General features: G+C 40.9%; 1 protein-coding gene across 1 annotated transcript in view; it reads right to left on the bottom strand.

The window, feature by feature from the left end:
* Positions 1 to 19,058, bottom strand: part of PTPRG (protein tyrosine phosphatase receptor type G) — a gene marked incomplete at its 3' end in the record, with an annotated part of 399,742 nt that overhangs the window by 94,734 nt on the left and 285,950 nt on the right. Inside the window, exons 6-7 of the mRNA XM_080350803.1 lie at positions 14,910 to 14,976; positions 3,634 to 3,791 (exon numbers count right to left, since the gene is read on the bottom strand). Of these exons, the coding sequence (XP_080206929.1) occupies positions 3,634 to 3,791; positions 14,910 to 14,976 (225 nt within the window). The remainder of the gene's footprint in view (positions 1 to 3,633; positions 3,792 to 14,909; positions 14,977 to 19,058) is intronic.

The raw sequence follows: 19,058 nt of genomic DNA on the forward strand, positions 1-19,058 counted from the left end.
ACCCTTTTCATTAAGTGCGTCTGCTCTAAAAGCCATGAAGAAGTTTGTGAGAGTCCCAAAACTTGCTAAGAGGAAAAACTGTCACTGTAGCCTTGTTTCATAGCACCAATAAAAATAATCAAAGTAAGGTGTAACAGAGCAGATAAGCATCCTCCACTGAAGCAAGAGGCACTCGCTACCGTTATTTAATTTCCCTTCAAACCAGTAAACTGACCCCCCCATCTACTGCTGCCATCCAACTGGCTCAGTCTGCTGGGCTTGACAATCCCAGTTATTAGGTTTAAATCTGTGAAACTTCTCTGACCACCAGGGCAGGAGAGAGTCAATTTTACAGATTTCATTTCAAAAGTAAGTCCCCCTGCAGTCGGTTGTGCATTGCGGAGGATAGTGGAGATAAGTCTAGGAATGTTAGCACTGGGAGCAGCACATGGAGAGTGTGAGGGAGAAAGGATGGACCACAAAGTTCTAACCGTAAGTTTGGCAGCTCTGCACCAAAACACAAAACCAAGGGAACTGAGTCCTACTAGAGGCAATCACCTCCAAGACAAAAGCACAACTCAGGTTTCTACACCTTTAGCCGTAGCTTCCCTGTAATCATTATAATTTTTAGTGTACTAGGAGGGAAACTGAGGCAGAGGGACAGCATGTGACCAGCAGGGAGAGGTGACAGCCAGCGACCCGTTCACACCACAGGCACCAACCCCAGGTACCACTTCCAGTTTTGCAAGTACTGATGATGAGATCTGGACTGTAATTTTTTTACACCGTAGATGCACACTCTGCTCCCTGGTTCTCAGCTGCAACTGTCTCTCTGATTCTTCAGAGAAACATCCTGAAAACTCTTGAAAACCGTTTCCTAATGATTAGCAGGAGCCCTTCAGAAGCATTGATGGGAGCGTTAAAAAAGGAGTAAAGGGACTATTATCTTACACTTTTGTCTTAAGAAAAGAAACCAACAGATGATCCTGCTATGCCCTCCTATGAAAGCACAGACCAGAATTCTTGTACTTCTTCACATGTCTTTTGCACTTCATGCACTGGAATAAGTTTTGATGAAGCCAGCTAACAGGGCTTAAGGTTACTTTATGAAAGCTCAGGAACTTGGATAGCAACCGCTCCTCTGAAGTCAAGTCTCTCGGCTTATATTTCCATGGCATTAATTGAATTTTTAAACTTTCAGAGAGAACTTTTAAAATATTTTCTTCTGCCATGCTACCTTGGGGAGGTATAATTTCATTTTAACAACTGCCAATTCAAATATGATTTTTAACCTTCCCCTTTTTATGTGTTGAAGTATATATAAGTCACTTCAACTTCATTTTTACTATAAAAATATTATCTACCACAAATGAGAAATTAATTTATCTATAGCTGCCAGAAAAAAAAATAAGAGCTGCAGTCAAGGAGCTGCATTCATGCTCTTCAAGGAGTACAAGCGCTCCCCTTCAGAAGAAGAAATGAAAAGCTCTTATAAGACTATTGTAGATAGAGGGAAACTTGATCTAAAATTCCAAGTCATGTAATTACAAACCATTAAAGCCTGATGTGCAGTTTTCTAAGGGTTGGATATACAAATGGCAATTAAAAATACTGAAACCGTTATAAGCACAATGAGATACTCTGAGGTATGCATTACGGGAGATAATGCAGTGCTTTGGGTCATTGAATGCACTTAGCTTTACAATGCATCTGGCAGGGTGACACGGCTTGTCCTATTTTGTTGTCTAATTATCGGGAAAGATGATGATGATGGAGCACTGAGAATAAAAGAGAGAAGCCTCCACAAATGGACCACTTCAGTACTGTCCTTTTTACAGCAAGGTATTTTGCAGAAAAGCAAGGATTTAATTGGAACACCAACAAAGCTTAAACAATATCACTTTCCTCCTCTGGGATTACAGGCTGCTTCACGGGGTTTCTGATAAAGAAGGTTAAACTATGGCAATGGATTATGTTGCACTGTTTCTGTTAGAGGAACAAATAATAATCATAGCAATGGCAGGGTGGCGGGCTCTTAAAATACAACCGTCTAGAACTGCCAAGGGGAAGAATACTATTTTTTATTCCACATGTGTTGTAGCATCAATGAAAGCCTGTCTGCATACAGAATTCCCAGCCCTTCAACCACACATGCATGCATAAAGCAGCACAACGCCAAATTTTAAAGGCTTGACTTGGCACAGTTACTATTGTACAGCACAGGAAAGAAGCTATGCTAGGATAAAGTACCCTTATACCATTATAGTGATGGCTATAATTGGTATTTATCAGTTAATTTGCATTTGCTGAAAAAGAAAAAAGAAGTCATGACCCACCTGATGTGTATACAGGGCATAAAACTGAGCGTGGGCCAGGCCTTGCAGCCACCATATAAACAGTAAACTTATTGATGTAGTGAAAAGCTACAAGGGATTGCAAGTATCCTGCAGGCAAGGACAGAATTCAAAATGATCTCAACAATCAGACAAATAGCCTGAAAAAAAAAAAGGGTCCGATTCAACCGGGACCATGTGCAAAGAGTCCCATTCTTTGGCCAGAACCAAGGGCTGCGTGAAGGCACGATGTGCCCAGCGCTGCTAGAGAGAGCCCTGGGGAAAGCCTCCAGCAAAGGGGTTCCTGCTGACCAGGAGCTGAACGTGGGCAATAACTTCATGCTTTTGTGACGAAGGCAAAACAACACCAGCACGGGTGGTCGGAGACAGGAATCACACCGTGTCCCTCAGCCTTGGGAGGGCCCCAGCTGAAGCGCTGTGACCGGTTTTGAACATGGCACTTCAAAAAAATATGAAAGAGTCTATGGGAGGAGCAATGAAGTCTAGAAAACATGAAAAAAAAGCCTGGAGCAGAGGCATGGTGATCGCCTTCTGAAAACATAGAGAACCAGCATCTGCCAGTCACGACCACCCAGCAAACTATCCACTCATGCTTTACAGAATTAGTGCATTCAAAAAGTTTGTTTTCAGTGGCTTAAGCCAGATGAATAAAAGGAAGGACTAACTTCAGCAGGATGGCTTTCTAAGGACAACAATCTTAAAATGTCAAAATACACTTAACTGGTAAACATCTGACTCCATCTAGCCATTACTTTATCGGGACCATTCTCCTGCAGACAAATCCCAGACATTCTGTCTATTTGCATTAAAAGCTGCTATGTGCTAATTTTAAAGATTTGTGCACCAGCTCTCTAAGCACATAATGGCAGCTTTACTGTGTTATAAAAACAGTTAAGCATGGAGAATTAATGGAAAGACGTCTTTTCTAATGTAATTAGTTCAAATTACTAAATCTGAGCAGAACTGAAATCACTCACTTTACTTTGAAAAGAAAGTTTCAATTAAAAAGAATAAAAAGGAACTCCATGTAAATATTTACACCATAGCTTAATTTAATCTTAACAAAAACAATACCAAATAAATCATTGAAAGGAAACTGGGTTTCATGTTGTACTGTCTTCATAAGACTGATGGCTCACGTTCAGAAACAATATTACTTAAGACAAAAAAAAAATCACTGCCACTTCCTTTTTTGTCAACAGAAACATTTTTGTTCTCAAAATTAAAATGGCAGGTTTTGAAAACACTTTCTTCAAGAGGGCAAATCAAGAGATGGACTTCACTAACAAAATAAACTCACCTGATGGTAAGAAATGGGAACAGGCTTCCGAAAAACGATCCACTCCACGATCTCGCTACACGGAGGAGTAGTCAGAGAACCTGCGTAGCGGTAGTAACTCCCCAGCGATGTCGGCAGAAGGTCCCTCAGCACAAAGGGATCCAGAAAGGTCTCCTTCTCTGTGGGGAAGATTGACAAGCAGAATTACACCTTTTTTTTTTTTTTTAACGTGTCTTTAAAACAGACATCACATTGATAGGCAGCCTAACAAGGTGTAATGGCAACAACATATTTTATCATATATATATATAATGAAAGATGAAAATACCCTACTAGGAAGGCTCTATAAGAGCTGATGCGTTGATTTTTAAAAGAGCAGTCAAAATGCTAGTCAACTCTATAGCGAACATGCACACTCCTATTTAGAAGGCGTGCAGGTGCAAAATGCCCTTGGTATCCCACCGGTTTGCGTTAGCATAGATATAACACCATATTCCATGGTTTCAGCATTCAGAAAATGGATCTTCAGCTTCATGGTAGTGAGGGTTCACCAAGACCCAGCGAGAACAGAGCTGGTCCTTGATGGTCCCGCGTACTGCTGCCTGACCAAAGAGCCTGGGGTAGTTGTGCATCCTCACAACAAGGGGAAGAGATGCGGGAGCTCTATCAAGCCCTCATGGGTTGCTGAGATGGAGGAGGCAGAGCCACACTGCCCAGCCAAACTTCTTCAGGAGGTGCTGGGGGTGAGCTGAGCAGCAGGGCTGGAGGGCAGCGGGACACCTCTGAAGCTGAGCTCCAGCTCAACATGGTGCTTGAAGCAGCATCCAGGCAGTGCTTGTTCAGGACCACCCACACCCGGCCGTGCAGGTGCTGCCTGGGTGCTGCTGGGTGCATCCAGCACAGCACCAGAACCATGTTTCAGAGGTAAAACCGCTGCCTCTTCTCCCTAAGCCAAGAAACTCCTTCCCAGGGTCCACCAGTCTGGGGACACAGTCTTTCCTGAGAATCTCCTTCGACAGCCTGAAATGCAAACCTAAGCACTGAAAGCATTAACTTCAAGTAACGGTGACAAGCTGGTACTATTTAACACTGCGAAGAAAAATAAATAAATGAAAGGAGGGAACAGCTGCAGGCAAGACAATTTCCCTGCCATCCCTGAGCATTTATCCTCTGCAATTTATGTTGACTCACAGGCCGAAGCTGCCACTCAGTCTGTGCAAAGGTGTTCAGTGCCTCAGGGCACGCTGACACGCGAGGCTCTCCCATACATCTCTGTTCCTCACTTTCTATATACTTTGTGCCTCGAACAAGAGTCCACATTTGGGTAGCAGGAACTCTTCTCTCTCTGTCTCCTCAGAGCTGCCAAGCAAACCTACGCTCCCCGCAGCAAAGTGAAGGAGCAGGTAGGCTGGTGACTGACACGTCTTCCAAAGTCAGAAGGAAAAGATAAAGGATGGAGTCTGCGGAATTCACTTCCACATCACCCCACGGTTTTCTAGGAGTCTTGATCAAATCAAGAGTTGCCTACACCTCTGAACAGCAGTCTGATCATCGGGGGGATTTTCTTTTTCCTCCACTGTTGCTGCAAGGTGCAAATACATGATGCACTTCAGATACCTTTCTGCAACGTATCAACAGGTGTGCTATGTTTTCATAGCCTTTAGTGTTCCAAACCGTAAATAATTCTACTAAAGTCAAAGTGCACATTGCAAAATATTACTGCAATCTCTTAATTAACATTTTTTTTCCTTCTAATCCAAGCAGGTATCAGCCACTTTTGCGTACCTCAAAATGAAACAAACAGTAAATTACATCTTTTCCTCTTCATATCATACCTCTGGGAAAAAAAAGTGTGCTTAGATAATAAATAGTAAAATATATATGATTGGCCAAAGTTCAAAGATATTCTAATCAAGAAGTCATAATCATAGCAAAAGGTCATATTTAATTTGATTGGCTTATTTTTATACAGGAAAAATTGGTTAGAAAAACTGCAAACTCAGTCACAGGATTTGCTTTCCAAATTCAGCACACATACATCTTCACCGCGAAATGACACGGGTTTTCTGTTTAAGAAACTGTCTGTCTCTATATGGAAGCTGAGCACATGGTGGACCGCTATGAATGTGAAATAGTATTTGAACATGCAAACATTCTCCTTGTGTTAACAGCCAATGACTGTATATTAAATAGATGGGAGATAGAGGGACATTTTGAAAAGGGCTTTCCTCTTGTATTTATGAAAAAATGTTTCAGTTAAAATTAACAATTTAACTATTTTTAACTTTTATAATCTTTTATTTAGAATGATGGAATCACTTAAGATGCTGGACAAACATTCTGTGTGAAACCGAGAATATGGAGTATCTCTTTATCAAAGGATGGCAAGAGAATGAAGCTCATTTTACACTTTCAAGGATTTTGTGCCATATGCTGACAATATTATATTTTAATAATTAATTGTTCATCAAAGGAAAAGATGAAGAACAGGGATGCTAAATTCAAAGTTATTCAAATTGCAAAAATGAATAATGCATGACTTTTATATTAAATACACACTGTATTAAGTAGTCTACATTTCATCCAACTCTGTCTTTCACTTTTAAACATTTTGAACTACAATATGAATAATCAACCAAGGGAAGCTTATTTAGACAGAGAAATACCTTATTTGAATGCAAACTGGAAATATCCGACTATGATTAAATTTCGGTTATCAATTAGGAAGCGTTTTTTGCTAAGCAGTTTGAAAGTCATAGTCAGCTGTGAAAGGAAATATTTCTTGAGGAAAAAGTAGCGTTGCTAATACACAGTTTAAGTAGGGCAAGGTGTACTTGAACTAATTTTTCATGGCTACAAGCAAAGCTGTAAATTTTCATTAATGAATTCCAAAGATTAAAATAAAAAAATACATATAATTGGATTAAAATTACAAATAAACCAGATGATAATCAATTGATTATGCTTTAGTAACCTAACACTTTTGAAAACATATCATTCCTCTGTATGACTTCCATTGAGATGTATGGTGTGGAGTTTTAGAAACCAGAGTCACAGATATTCATATGAAGCTTAAAGAAAAAGGGACTCACAAATTCAGGAGTCTATTTCCCATATCCTTCGAGAGCACATGGAAACAGTAAATGCCATGAAGTTATGTTCCTAAGAGCCTGAGACCCTTCTGCAAATGGGATTTTGAAGTCACGTCACTTTAAAACTTTCAACCTTAAATCGGTTGTTATTGTTGATAAAAACGTAAGGAGAATCATTTGCAAGCTAAGCAACTGTGTTGACTGAATACGGTAGAAATATTTTATATACATATACATACATACGTGTATAGACATCGTTCCTACTAAATGGGAAAGAACAAGGTTAGAAATCATATCAAAGCTTTCTTTACTCTCTTTTCTGACCAGCTCCTCTTTCCCATCTTCAGTGCTTGGGAAAGGCAGGAGTTGGGAACAGACTGCGCAGGGTGAGGAGTTTATAGGAGGTACAAAGTGGACAAGGCTGGAAACTGCATGATCTACAAGACAGTATTTGCTGACAGGTACCACAACAGTAACTGGCAGACAAAAGCAATATCACACACCAGCAAAAACATCAGTTTACTCCAATATTTCCAGTGACAAAAAAAGCAGCAAGTACCACTGATTCATTGTTGTCAATTAAGGCAATGAATGTGACATTTAATGTACTGAGTATTCCACAGCATAGAAGGGCAATACTGTATCTTAACTCTTCAATTCACAAAAAAAGAATTAACAGAGCCAGCTGGTAATATATTTGACCTGAAACAACATTCATGTCTACCTCCCATAACAGCAACGTGAAAAGTAGCACCCAGTATATTCTTTGTTTGGGCTGATAAATCTCCCCGCTATTTTGCACAGGACCAAGGGCAATTTTTTGTACAACCCAACCCAAAGGCAGAGCAATTGCAGGCATGCTTTAAGAAGCTGACCTATTTACACTCTTTATTTGTTAACGCACCACCACTAGATGTGAACTAATCCTGAACTGTGCACAGTAGCTTTCTAAGCAAAACCAGATCTTAAAACAGATAACAGTAGCAGATCTCCATCAGCTACTGCAGTTTTCACAAGGTGATGCCAACAAATATTATATTGCAACAGCCATCAGTTGAACATTTTGAGTTCAAAGACTGACTTGCTAAAAATACATTCTGCAAAGTGCTGGATAAAGATAGACCTGAATTTTAACCAGACCACTGTAGAGTAAGAGGCTTCTTGAGATAGGCAGGTAAACAGCACATAACTATCTATGATCAAAACCCTTTTTAAATCTAACAGGAACTTGGATTGGAGATCACAAGAAAATAACTATATGCCAAGTCCATTTATATCTCATGGAATGCTTTGGGACTTTCATCATGCTTTTCTGTAAGAAAACAGGAACTTGGCTGCATTAAAAACAATATCTTAAAATGAGCTTATTTCCAAAATTAACGTATGTGCAACGCCTGATAGGTGGAAACGTTACCCAGCTATACTTTGAATAACCGAAATCTGCAAAACCAATATGAAGAGCTTTGAAAGTCTCCCAAATTTGTTAAACAATGTTACTGCCAATTTCATTTTCACAATGAGCCAAGTCACTCTAAAGCTTCTGCATTCAAACATTTAAAAAGCAAACACACAAAAATAATCAAAAGGACACCACGCTGCACACCCACTGAGCCAGAACTACCCCGATAAAGCCGACTGCACATCAGAGCCAGGGACCAGACTCACGGTGGTGATTTTAAAGATGAGATTACAAATATTGTGTGTTACTTTAACTGAAAAGATCAGCAGATGAGTACTTGCTATGTAAATCCAGCATGACAGGCAGCTTCTGACAGTCCTCTGTACTCAGGGTAATTCTTGTCATTTATTATGCAATTATTTTTCTCACTTGTATTTAGTTTTCTAAATACCAGAGACTCTGCTGAACAATGTAAGGAACCGTAAGGGCACAGAAATCACAGTATGTCAGGGAGGAAGGGAATAAGATAATAACACAGTCCTGCAGACTAATTTAATCTGAGACAACCAGTGAGTGGTACAAAAAAAAAACAGGAGAAAAGAAATAAAGGCAAGTCTCCTACGCGAAAAAATTGAAGTTGAACATTTCCATGCCAGTTGTTGGTCTCAGGTTTAATTTTTCTTGCTCTCTCTCTTAAAACAGCTTGGAAGGAAAAGGCTTAGCTGTGAAGGAGAAGTCTTAACTCTTTAAAGAAGTACGAAATAATTCTGAATTTAATGCTAAAGCACTGTGGATACAGAGCTTGGCAGAGCAGCTGTTGCCATTCTGGACTGGGATGAGACTTCTCCAGGTTTCGCAAAACCCAACTGGAGGCAGAGGTACATGAGGATACAAGGCTGGAGGGACGTAGAAACTAAGAAAATATAGAACGCTCACCAGTGGTAGGAGGAAAAAGAAACTGTGACTAGGAGTTTAGAAAAGGGGGACAGGATCCTTGCAGTCAACCGGACCCTGGCAGAGGTAGGATGAAGTGAGGCAAAAGCAGCCAGAAGAGTGCGGGGTGTTCACATCTGCTCCAGCAGAGCCCAAGCAAAACCGCACGTTCTTAGACCTCACCACCCCTTTCTTCACAGCAAACACCCTCAAAACCCACCAGCAAAGCAACAAGCTCCTTCCCCCTGGAGGTGCTTTGTTCATATTCACCATCAACCTTAATTCTTAACTTCTAACCACTGCAATTTTCTTTTTGTTAGTTTGAATTAGTTTTTCTGTGCAATGTATTAATTCTATGTCAGCTCGCTGGTCTTTACTGAGACATGACCAGCACTGCTTTCTGCAGAGCAGGCAGGTGAAGGACCAGAGATTTCCAACATTTCCATCATTTATTCTTTTAAATGATACAGACCCCTGCAGCTATGCACAGAGCTGCCCTATATAAAGGTGTGAACTTATGACTTTTGCTCTCATCTTCATTTCCCACTTCCCTCCTCCTCCTCTTTGCTGCACAGCCATCGTGTCCTGGCCCTTTCACACGGCCACTCTGACTGTGAACACAAGAACAGATCAGAAAACAAAAGAATATATCCAGATCATCCCCAAGGAAAAAGAAACGCTCCTCCACATTTCATTCTCAGTTTAACACATCGTGCTGCTCTCCCTTTGATGGCCTTCTTGTTCCAAATCGGGCTGCTGCTTTCTTCAAAGTTTTACTTTAAAAGACGCGGTCCCACGGTATCACATCTCACCCTCACCCCGCTCCCCTGCCTTTCTTCTCTACAACCTCTGGATATCTGGTGGAGAAAGCAAACAGCTTGTCAGGTGGTGTTATGGTTAAAGTTAAAAACAAAAGAAAAAACCTGTCATGCCGTTAATGGTGTTTTCTTGTTATTATGCCTTCTGGTGTGATAGATCCACAGGGTGACTAACACTGTCTGGATTGCTTCCTTTTTAGTGCTGATTTATTTGAACAGGTTATTCCCTGCCTTTTTGCCTAGGACAACTGGAGAGATGTGCAACACATTTATTATCTATCCTTTTCTGTTATTAAAGCAATTCTGTTCCCACTGTATTTTGGTACAGTCCCCCCAGCAGCCCCTGAACCTTTGATGGTCACCAATGACTTGCCTGAACACCCTCTGCCCATCTCGATGGAGACCCAAGATCACACTCCGCTCCGTGCTGAGCTTAATTTATGGCATTTTAATAATACAAAGGCAGAAGAAAAAAGCAAGAGCTTTTTACCAAACTCCCTTTTAAATAAACAAAGGTCTCTCTCTTCCCCTCACCCTATCCCATGTTTGCAAACAAGCAACAGATGCCATTGATTCACTTTGTACCTAAGCTTTTGATCTGGCTGCACTTTGATTTTCAGTGCTCACTTTTGACAAGGAAGGGAATAAGAGCCCCATTTTTGTGACATTAATAGAGGCTTTTCTGCTGTGGTAATTTATTTGTGCTCTGCTAATAATTTTCTGCTGATCCATGCAGATTCTTGGTGGCAGACATGGGGAACAGGACAGAGTGACAAAACACGGTTTCCATCACCATGAAAGATTTCCCAGGGGCCTGGGGGAGTGTGGGCTGCTGCTCCCCCAACAACCATTTGCCTGCATGGTAAAAAAGGACGGTGCAGAACACCCGTGCCCAGGATGGAGAGAGCAAACGCTGCGCAGCCTCCAGCATGGGGAGCTGCCCTCAGAACTGACAACAGGGAAGGAGACTCATTTTAATGCCTTTCAGGGAGCTGGTAAGAACAAGAAAAGGCATCTCTGAGAGGCTTACATACAACATGGTATTAAAAAGGGCAAGTCAAAGACAGCATAGGTGGGGAAAAGCAAAGTTTCTGTGCAGTATCTCCATCCTGCTTGGTGCTCCTCTGAGATCTTGCTGAAGCCTGTGGCAGACAAAAGCTTTAGGAGCCATTTTAATGCAAATAAGACACAACCTGGTCTTTTATATCCTCCTATTCCCACCAGGACATAACCATGCTCTCTGAGGCCCCAGGGCTCTCCTCAGCCCTTACACAGGAGCAGCTCTGTCCTGCACCGTGCTCCTCAGCACCACGAGGAAGGACAAGGAGCAGAGTAGGGGCTCAGGGCAGGGCATCCAGCTGAGCTCATCAGCAGCAAAACAGAGGCAGAAAAGTCTGATTTGCAGCACCATGACTGGGCCACATGTGGCGCAAGTGCAGCCAGGCACTAGTGACTTTATTACTTTACCTAATGATCCAACTTCCACTAAGGATGTGCATCATCCCACCAGCATTGCTGGAGACCTTTCCCATCAGCTTCCGTGATGAGAAGAGCATTTGAAGAGGAGCTAAAAAAGACCCCCAGCAGTCAGAGCGGAAAGACACCAGCAAGTCAGCGTCAGAAACTTCATATCACGCCTGCCTGTACTCCAGCCCCTGTGCAGAGCAAGGGCTGCACGCTCCCAGCTGTCAGTCCCTGGGCAGACACACACTCGCCGTGTGCTTCACGGCAGGGAAAGCGGGATGAGAACAGCAAGCACCTCGCTGGCGGGAGGTGTGAGAAATCCTTGGCAGAGCACAAAACCGAAAGCAATTTTAAAATCAGCATCAGGCATCTGACAGCTCTGAAAAGAGCCGCCTCGGTGTTCATGTGCCTTACAATGCTCTGCGAGGGCGGATGCAGGAGCTGGGGACCGTCGATGTGATGGGAACGTACCGTTCAGCAGGAAGATGTGGGGCAAACGAAAAGCTTTATCGTTGATCCAAACATTGTTAGGCTGTTTGGTGTATCACTGGTTTTCCTTCCAGCTAAGAAACTTTATATGGTTGCTCATGTAAAATTAAGCTTAATGTGGCATTAAGATTCTAGAAAATTATGCCTGGAGATGAAGAAACGAAGTGAACTCTGAGTAGCGACTAAGCCTGTGTTGATTTTTATGCATGTGTTTCTCCATCATTGTTACTAAGCTGGTAACACTGTGAAGGGCACAATTATTTATGTTCCATCAAATTAGTAAGTAACTCAAATCCCTGACGAAATCTCAAGCAAAAATTGCTTTCACTTCCACAGAAAGTCCTTCTGACACTTAAATTGTTCACTTAGTCCTGGAAGGGCACTGTAAGAATACAAGAACTTCACAGAAAAAAAACCCAAAAAAAGCTATGCCAAAAAAATAGAAAAAAAAAAAAAACAGCTCACCACTCACAGGTACCATCCCTACATCTAACTGAAGGTCAATGGATCTGTCACCATCATGGGTGCCCTGTACAGTGTGGTGCAGAGTGGGGTCTCCACACAGGACCACAACTTGCAGAACCACCACGAGGCAAATGAAGAAATGAGGTGAGTGTTTGTGTGGGTGTGTAATTTCCTCTTTGAAAACTGAATGATTGCGAGGAAGAAGAGACAGTCCAGCACAACCTGGGAAGGATGCTCTGCCATTTGGAGGGAGAAGGATACGGAAAACCAAGGAAATCTTAAATAGGCGTGCTGAGATGAAGCACATGGGAGGAGAAAAGCTGAAGGGCTGGTGATCTCTCCAGTCTGCAGATGATACACGAACATGGGTATCTCAACATCCATGTACATTCTCCACGTCTACATGATAGGCAAGTGTCTCTGTATTTTGACGACTACCTAAAAATAACGTGGGCATGGAAATGTTATAAAATGCAAAGAAACTTAAGGTTTCAATTTTGCCTTTCTCCAGTTTCTTTTGTTGGATCCCTGCTTGATCCAACCACTCTATCCAAAAACCACAAGAGTTTTCCACTGTATTTCAGCCAAAGAGTCTGTGTTGCCTTAGGCTCCCAGTCGAATGGAAGGCAGGAAGAATCTTTTCAGATAATTTTAAAAAAATGTGCTCGCCCAAGATGTAAGTAAATTACATCAAGGAAAGAAACAAGGGTGTCTGGAATAAAAGCTCACATCTTTACTATTATGCTATATAATAACATTAAAAGAGAGATACGGTATGAGAATTCTTCACTGAAGCGTTCCATCAATATTTAACTTAAAGAGAACAATTTCTTTGAACAACTATTTTGTAGGAGGAAATTCCCTTACTCCAGCCACCAAAAGAGCCTTAGAAAAGACCTTTAATCAGAGCCTTTGAAACAGGAAGCAAGATTTTCCTCTTTTTCTTCCTTAGTGTTTTGAAAAGGAAACAAGCTATTGAAATATATCAAGCGATTTCCTTTACTTGAAACACTAGCTGCCTTCTGTGCATTGTGAGCAAAACAAAAATAAACGCCTTTTATCCACCCAGATTTTTGCTGCGGGTAGGCAACACCAAGATGGACTAATCATTATGTGGTTAGGGAATCACAACCTCGGGACCGTGGCACATCCTACCCAAACAATTATTTTTGGGAATGGAATAATACTCTTAGGAGACACCGCTATGATTATCCACTAGTGGCTATTTTGGCTGCAGCAGCGAGGAGCAAGAGAGGGAGCAGAAAAAACCCGATGAGGTGGCTAAAACACTGTCACACTTGCAGGGGGTAAAGAGTCTTGGAATAGAAGTCAAGTAGTAAAGAAAACTAAAAGGAGATCCTGGTCCAGTTAAATGGCAGCTTGACTTCACTGTCAAATTACTTAGCCACTGAAAAACCCTTGCAGACCAACTAATCCTCACTTTATTTTTGCTGGCCTGTTTTGTTACCCAGTGGGAGCTAGATAATAACATCTATTTGTGGAAAACAACACAGTTTTTCAGCTCAGGGTGTTGTTTTTATTTCACAGCAGAACACTGCAATTTATAAGCAGCAAAACCTATAGAAGATTCTCTAAATGAAGGACTTTACGATATGGTATCATTTAACCCCTATTTTTCACTTTCATTGGATTTATTGGTGTTCCTCGTTGCGATGTTAAATGACTCTGAAAGTAGAGCAATTAATCCAAAATCCTATTTGTTTTAATCTAACACTGTCAACTAGTTTTAGGTTTGCAGTCAAGAGAAAAAAAATGTTTGTTAAGCTCTACAGCACTAGCTAATGTCTAAAGACAATCCTCGGAAAAGGTGCAAAGATGTTTTATCACAGCACGATAGATGGGACGGAGATTTATTATAGTACCTAGCACCATTCCAGCAGATGCCTTTTGAATTACAATGAGATTATTAAAACTTTACAAATCATTATATTAAAACCTGACAAGAGTACTTTGGGAACTGGAGCATCTTGATGTCATTGCTAATGATGCATCACCCGTGATAAGGTTTCAGGAAAATTCCTAAGTAAAAACTGGTTATAAAAGTATAAAATATATTAATATTTATTTCAGTACCTGCTATAAGTTCAAGGATAATAGGTTTATATGCATGAGAACAGCGGAATGATCATATTTATGTCAGCATTAAAAGGATGTTCATCTGCTGCTAAGTTTAATTAATTTTCACAGATAGTTAATTTTCTGTTTCATTATCAGCTCCCTAAATTCGAAAGACAAATAATTTATAAACAAATAGAAACTTTGGAAAGGAGTATTTTTAGAGCAAACGGAAGATAAATAGCAGGAGTGAAGCATCAACGCTGCTTTCGAAGTACTAATATGAATGATATATTGTAGTAGGTTTTGATTGATAACTTACACATTCTAGAGCACTGACTGAATAGAAACAAATTATTTACTGTTAACCCCAACCCATTTTCAGGTAACAAATGGCTCTGATCTTTACTAATCAAATAATGGCTGTGATGCCCTTAAACATTAATGAATGAGCAATGTGCAGGCTCAGCGTGTCCTTCCAGGGGTGACCTGATCCCTTACGGACAATATTCCTGCCCTTCTCCCCTTCCTGGCAAGAAGAAAGTTTAAGCAGCTACTTACCATGATGTACAACGCCCTTCAACCCATGGATAATGGGATCCAGTGCTGGATTGTCCCTCTGACTGACCTACATGCAAAGGATACAGGATTGGTTACATCTATTCTGGCATCAGGCAGAACAGTCTCAGTTTAATCTTCTAAAGAGGTAAAAAAAAAGATGTTATCTAACAAGCTCCTTAGTTCTCACATTTACAATGGCTCTTCCCCAAATGCCAACGACACATGGCATAATAAAATGAAGGAAGGAAGGTTAAATCAAAATAAAGTGTCCTCAGAATTCATTAAAACATTAGCCATATTATCACCCCAGCAAAACCTAAAGGCAGAGAGCTGATTTTTTCCCATCCATTTCTGCTTTCATATGGGGAAAGTGCTGTGATAAACAGAAGTTATCTCAGTCCAATCCATCCCTTCCTGATATGGGAATAAATCTGAAATCAGTAAAGCTGGACCCCTTTCAGCCACAATGGAGTTGGGCCTTGGCATCTCTTTGCTATTCATATTTTTACATCCATTTAATTTAGTGTCACTTGGACAAGTGAGAGGGAAAAACTCTTTGTGAGAGGATCTAGAAGGAATCTCTGATTTTCACAATGCAATTGCCTGCACTGCCAGACCACAACCCGTTACTCCCGCAGCATTTCTTCTGTCAACCACCAACCACCTATGTCCGCAACGGTGAGACCCGGCACCAGAAACAAGGGAAAGGCAGCAGGAAGGATTAACCCTGCTGAGCTCCACAACTTCCAAATTAAACCCACCACTTCAGCCACTTACTTGTAACACAGCCAAGGAATTTACAGCCAATAATACGATGCTTTTTTTAACCTTTTTGCCTCTTCAGAGGTATTGAAGGAATAAACTCGCAATTTCTCTGAACACATTCCATTATTTAAGATATTTGAGAATTGACTTTTGGGAAAGAAATACTGCCATGTACCTCATTCATGCGGTACATATTTATTTTATTTGGCCACCAGTCAGTATCAGAAACCTAAGTGGTGTTGAGCTTTTTTTGGATGGACATCTCTCAATGGGAAAACACATTGAATGCAAAAGAGCTCCTGTACTTTGTGGCTTGCCCATGATCTCAATGTCATGAGGAAAAACAGAGTTTAATCACTTTACGGCCATGTATTAACATAAGAGGAAAGGAGTGGAGACAAAAGATGAAATCCTTGAGAGAGGATCTTGCGCCCAACAGGGAACACACTGCCATGTGAAGCGTAGAACCAGCTTGGAGTGCAGTCTTAGGAGGAGGAGATCATTGACTGCAGCGCATCCAAAAAATGCATTATTGTAAAAAATAAAAATAAAAATCACAAATTCTAATGGGCTGAGAAGAAAACTGGAATCCACTGACCAAAGTTTCACAAGCACAAGCATGTCTCTTCTCGTCCTTCCTCCCCAAGACTAATTAGCAATCTCAGAAACCTCATTATCTTCTCCGCCAATTGCACTGAAAAGAGCAAAAAACAAACCACCTTCCTTTTTTTTTTTGTTTCTGTTTATTTGGCCTTTGAACTACTCTGCTGTGTTCAGGACACATTTTCATGCTCTTGTCTAGAGACAAAATGGTTTGTTTTCGTTTGGCTTTTTAAATGGAAATTGAAGATCCTTTTCACAGTACTCCAGAACTTTTAACGATCGGGTAGGGCAAGATATGCAAGAAAACTATGAAAGTAGCAACCGTAGCTTTGAAATATATACAGCTTAGATGTTATTGGCAATAATATTATTAGCCCTGAAGGCTGCAAGCTCTTTGAAGCATGAACTTCTATATGCCCAAAGGGGTGCTCTGTACACTTTGGATTCTGTATAAATAATAATCACAGTATGCTGAACCCAATGACCCACTTTGTAGGTTCTGTCTGGCTTCTGGTAAATCAACAGTACACACTAAAAATGCAGAGCTGTTGCAAGACACATTCCTGCATCTTTTCCATTTATTTGGGTTTCTCCAAGCTATGGCTACTACTAAAAAAAAAAAAAAAATCATTAAAAACCTACCAGCAATTTAATATAAAACTGTAAGGAAAACTTGCACTGGATGGGAACAGTGTTTTCTTTCTTGCTGCTTAACCATAAATTGTAAATAGTTTTATTTTGTTTGCTTTGTTTTTATTTCTGGTGACAGCTGCAATCAGTTTGAAGAAATCAAATAGATGGAAAGAATCCTAAAGGTTAAAACACTTCCTTTTGGGATTTTCTGTCAAAGTAGATCAATTCTTAACGTCAGCCTTGGCAGCTCCCCTTTAATCTGCTGAGGTGGTGGTATGTCTATGCAGATCCGGCTACGCGATATTTTTGATAGCATATTCTGCAAACGTGCTGTGTTCTTCAACAGCATGAAATCAACAGTCACGTTGTTTCTTTAGGGGCTGGCAAGCAAATGCTTGAGGCATCTGGAGTCATGTTTGCTCTCAAGGTATGGGGAGTGGGATCTCATGTTTCTTTAAAAGTTAGAGACAAACAAGTACCACTTGTGGAGATGTCAGTTCAGACCTGAATGGGATATAGTCTTATTTTCCTTCCAGATGCTTTTTCCCTTTCCTTATACTCAGACACTTCTCCCACACCTCATTACAACTGTTTCAGGATCTTGGCAAGACCATAAGAAAATTGCTCAAAAGTTTCCTCATTTTGTGGAATGGTTCAGGCTTCAGCACAAAACTTTTCTCACATCTTTTTTTCTTCAAGTTCTTTTAAAAAAGCCCCAAACTTGAATTTCCTCTCTATTTTTTTTTGCACTTCTCTTTATCCTTTTTCTGCCTGTGTTCATAGAGAAAAAGAAGTTTCTGAAACCCAAAATGTCAAGTTCTATCCCCGTTGCTGCACATCTCTGGTTTAACTGGCCAGGAGCTACCATGCAGGTTGAGATCAGAGATTCACCCATACAAGAGCCCTGTCTCTGACAACAGCTGATACTTGAAAGAAAAGGAGGGCAAAAAAAGCAGAAGGAATAAAAGGACAAAAATCTCTAGAATAGGAAGTGTCCTTCTGACCTCCTTTATGATTCCATGTCATGAAGCTTGAGCTTACATCCTTCTACAAACCGTTTTTATCTTTCTCTGTTATATAATCTGTATTACAGCAGTGTATTTTTTGCTATTTTATGAATATATCCTGGAGGAAAACAGCATTGAATTCTTCAGATTGACTTTACACACCACATCTCTTATGATGCCTTGGCCGCAGAGTTAAAGACCATACTGGGTCTTAGCATTTAGACTTCACCCAACACACGCCTGCCAAAGCTGCGCAAAGCTTCTCTTATCTTGTGAGAGAAGAGCAACGAGTTTCCCCCTCCTCGTTCAAGAGGCTAACGCAGAAGAAACATCACACACACACAAAATATTCTCCAGCACACGAATTTCATGCACAAACACAACCCTGCTATGCTGCTGGTCACGAGCGTGCTGCACAGCGAGTATTAATGGGACAGATGGAAAACCATCCTGAAATTGCCCTAAAATACCCACAGCACCACTACTACAAATGTTGTTTCCTGAACAAGATGCTTTTGCTAAAGACTGACTAACACTTTATAGGTCTGCAGTAAACAGGATAAGTAATGCCTGTGTGCATCATTTATAACTGAAAAACGCCTGTAATCCTCTTCAGCAGAATAAATAGGTAACTATCATGCTAAGTGCATGGCAAAAATAAACATGGAGATATCATTAAGCAGTTTCTTATGCTAACACAGGTCTTACATAGGGTAAATATGGGATGAACATGACATGAGGAAGCAAAATCTCTTTGTTTATCATACCCTTTGGGTGACTTTAATACCTGGTGCACAGGTAGAGTAGAACAAACAGCTTGACATTACTGCAATGAATAAAGAAGCGTTTGCAATGTAGGGAAAGGTAATGTACAAGTGACCCCATTCTGCAGTCATAAAGCAGAGACATTCTTTGAGGGAAGTCATGGTGGAAATCGTTACCCTAGACAGGTTGCATTTACTTACAGCTCCCGCCTCTAATGTGGGGACTGAGAAATGATTCATTCCTCAGTGAACAGCAAGGTTGATCAGTCATGAATTCTATTGACAACAGCGTTAACACCTTTCAACAGCACAACTTGTTGTCCCCTTGCTTGAAAGTGCTGCTCCTACAGCCTTGCCCTTCGAGTTGACCGGCCAGG

This window comes from Nesoenas mayeri (assembly GCF_963082525.1).
Source record: "Nesoenas mayeri genome assembly, chromosome: 10".
NCBI lineage: Eukaryota > Metazoa > Chordata > Aves > Columbiformes > Columbidae > Nesoenas > Nesoenas mayeri.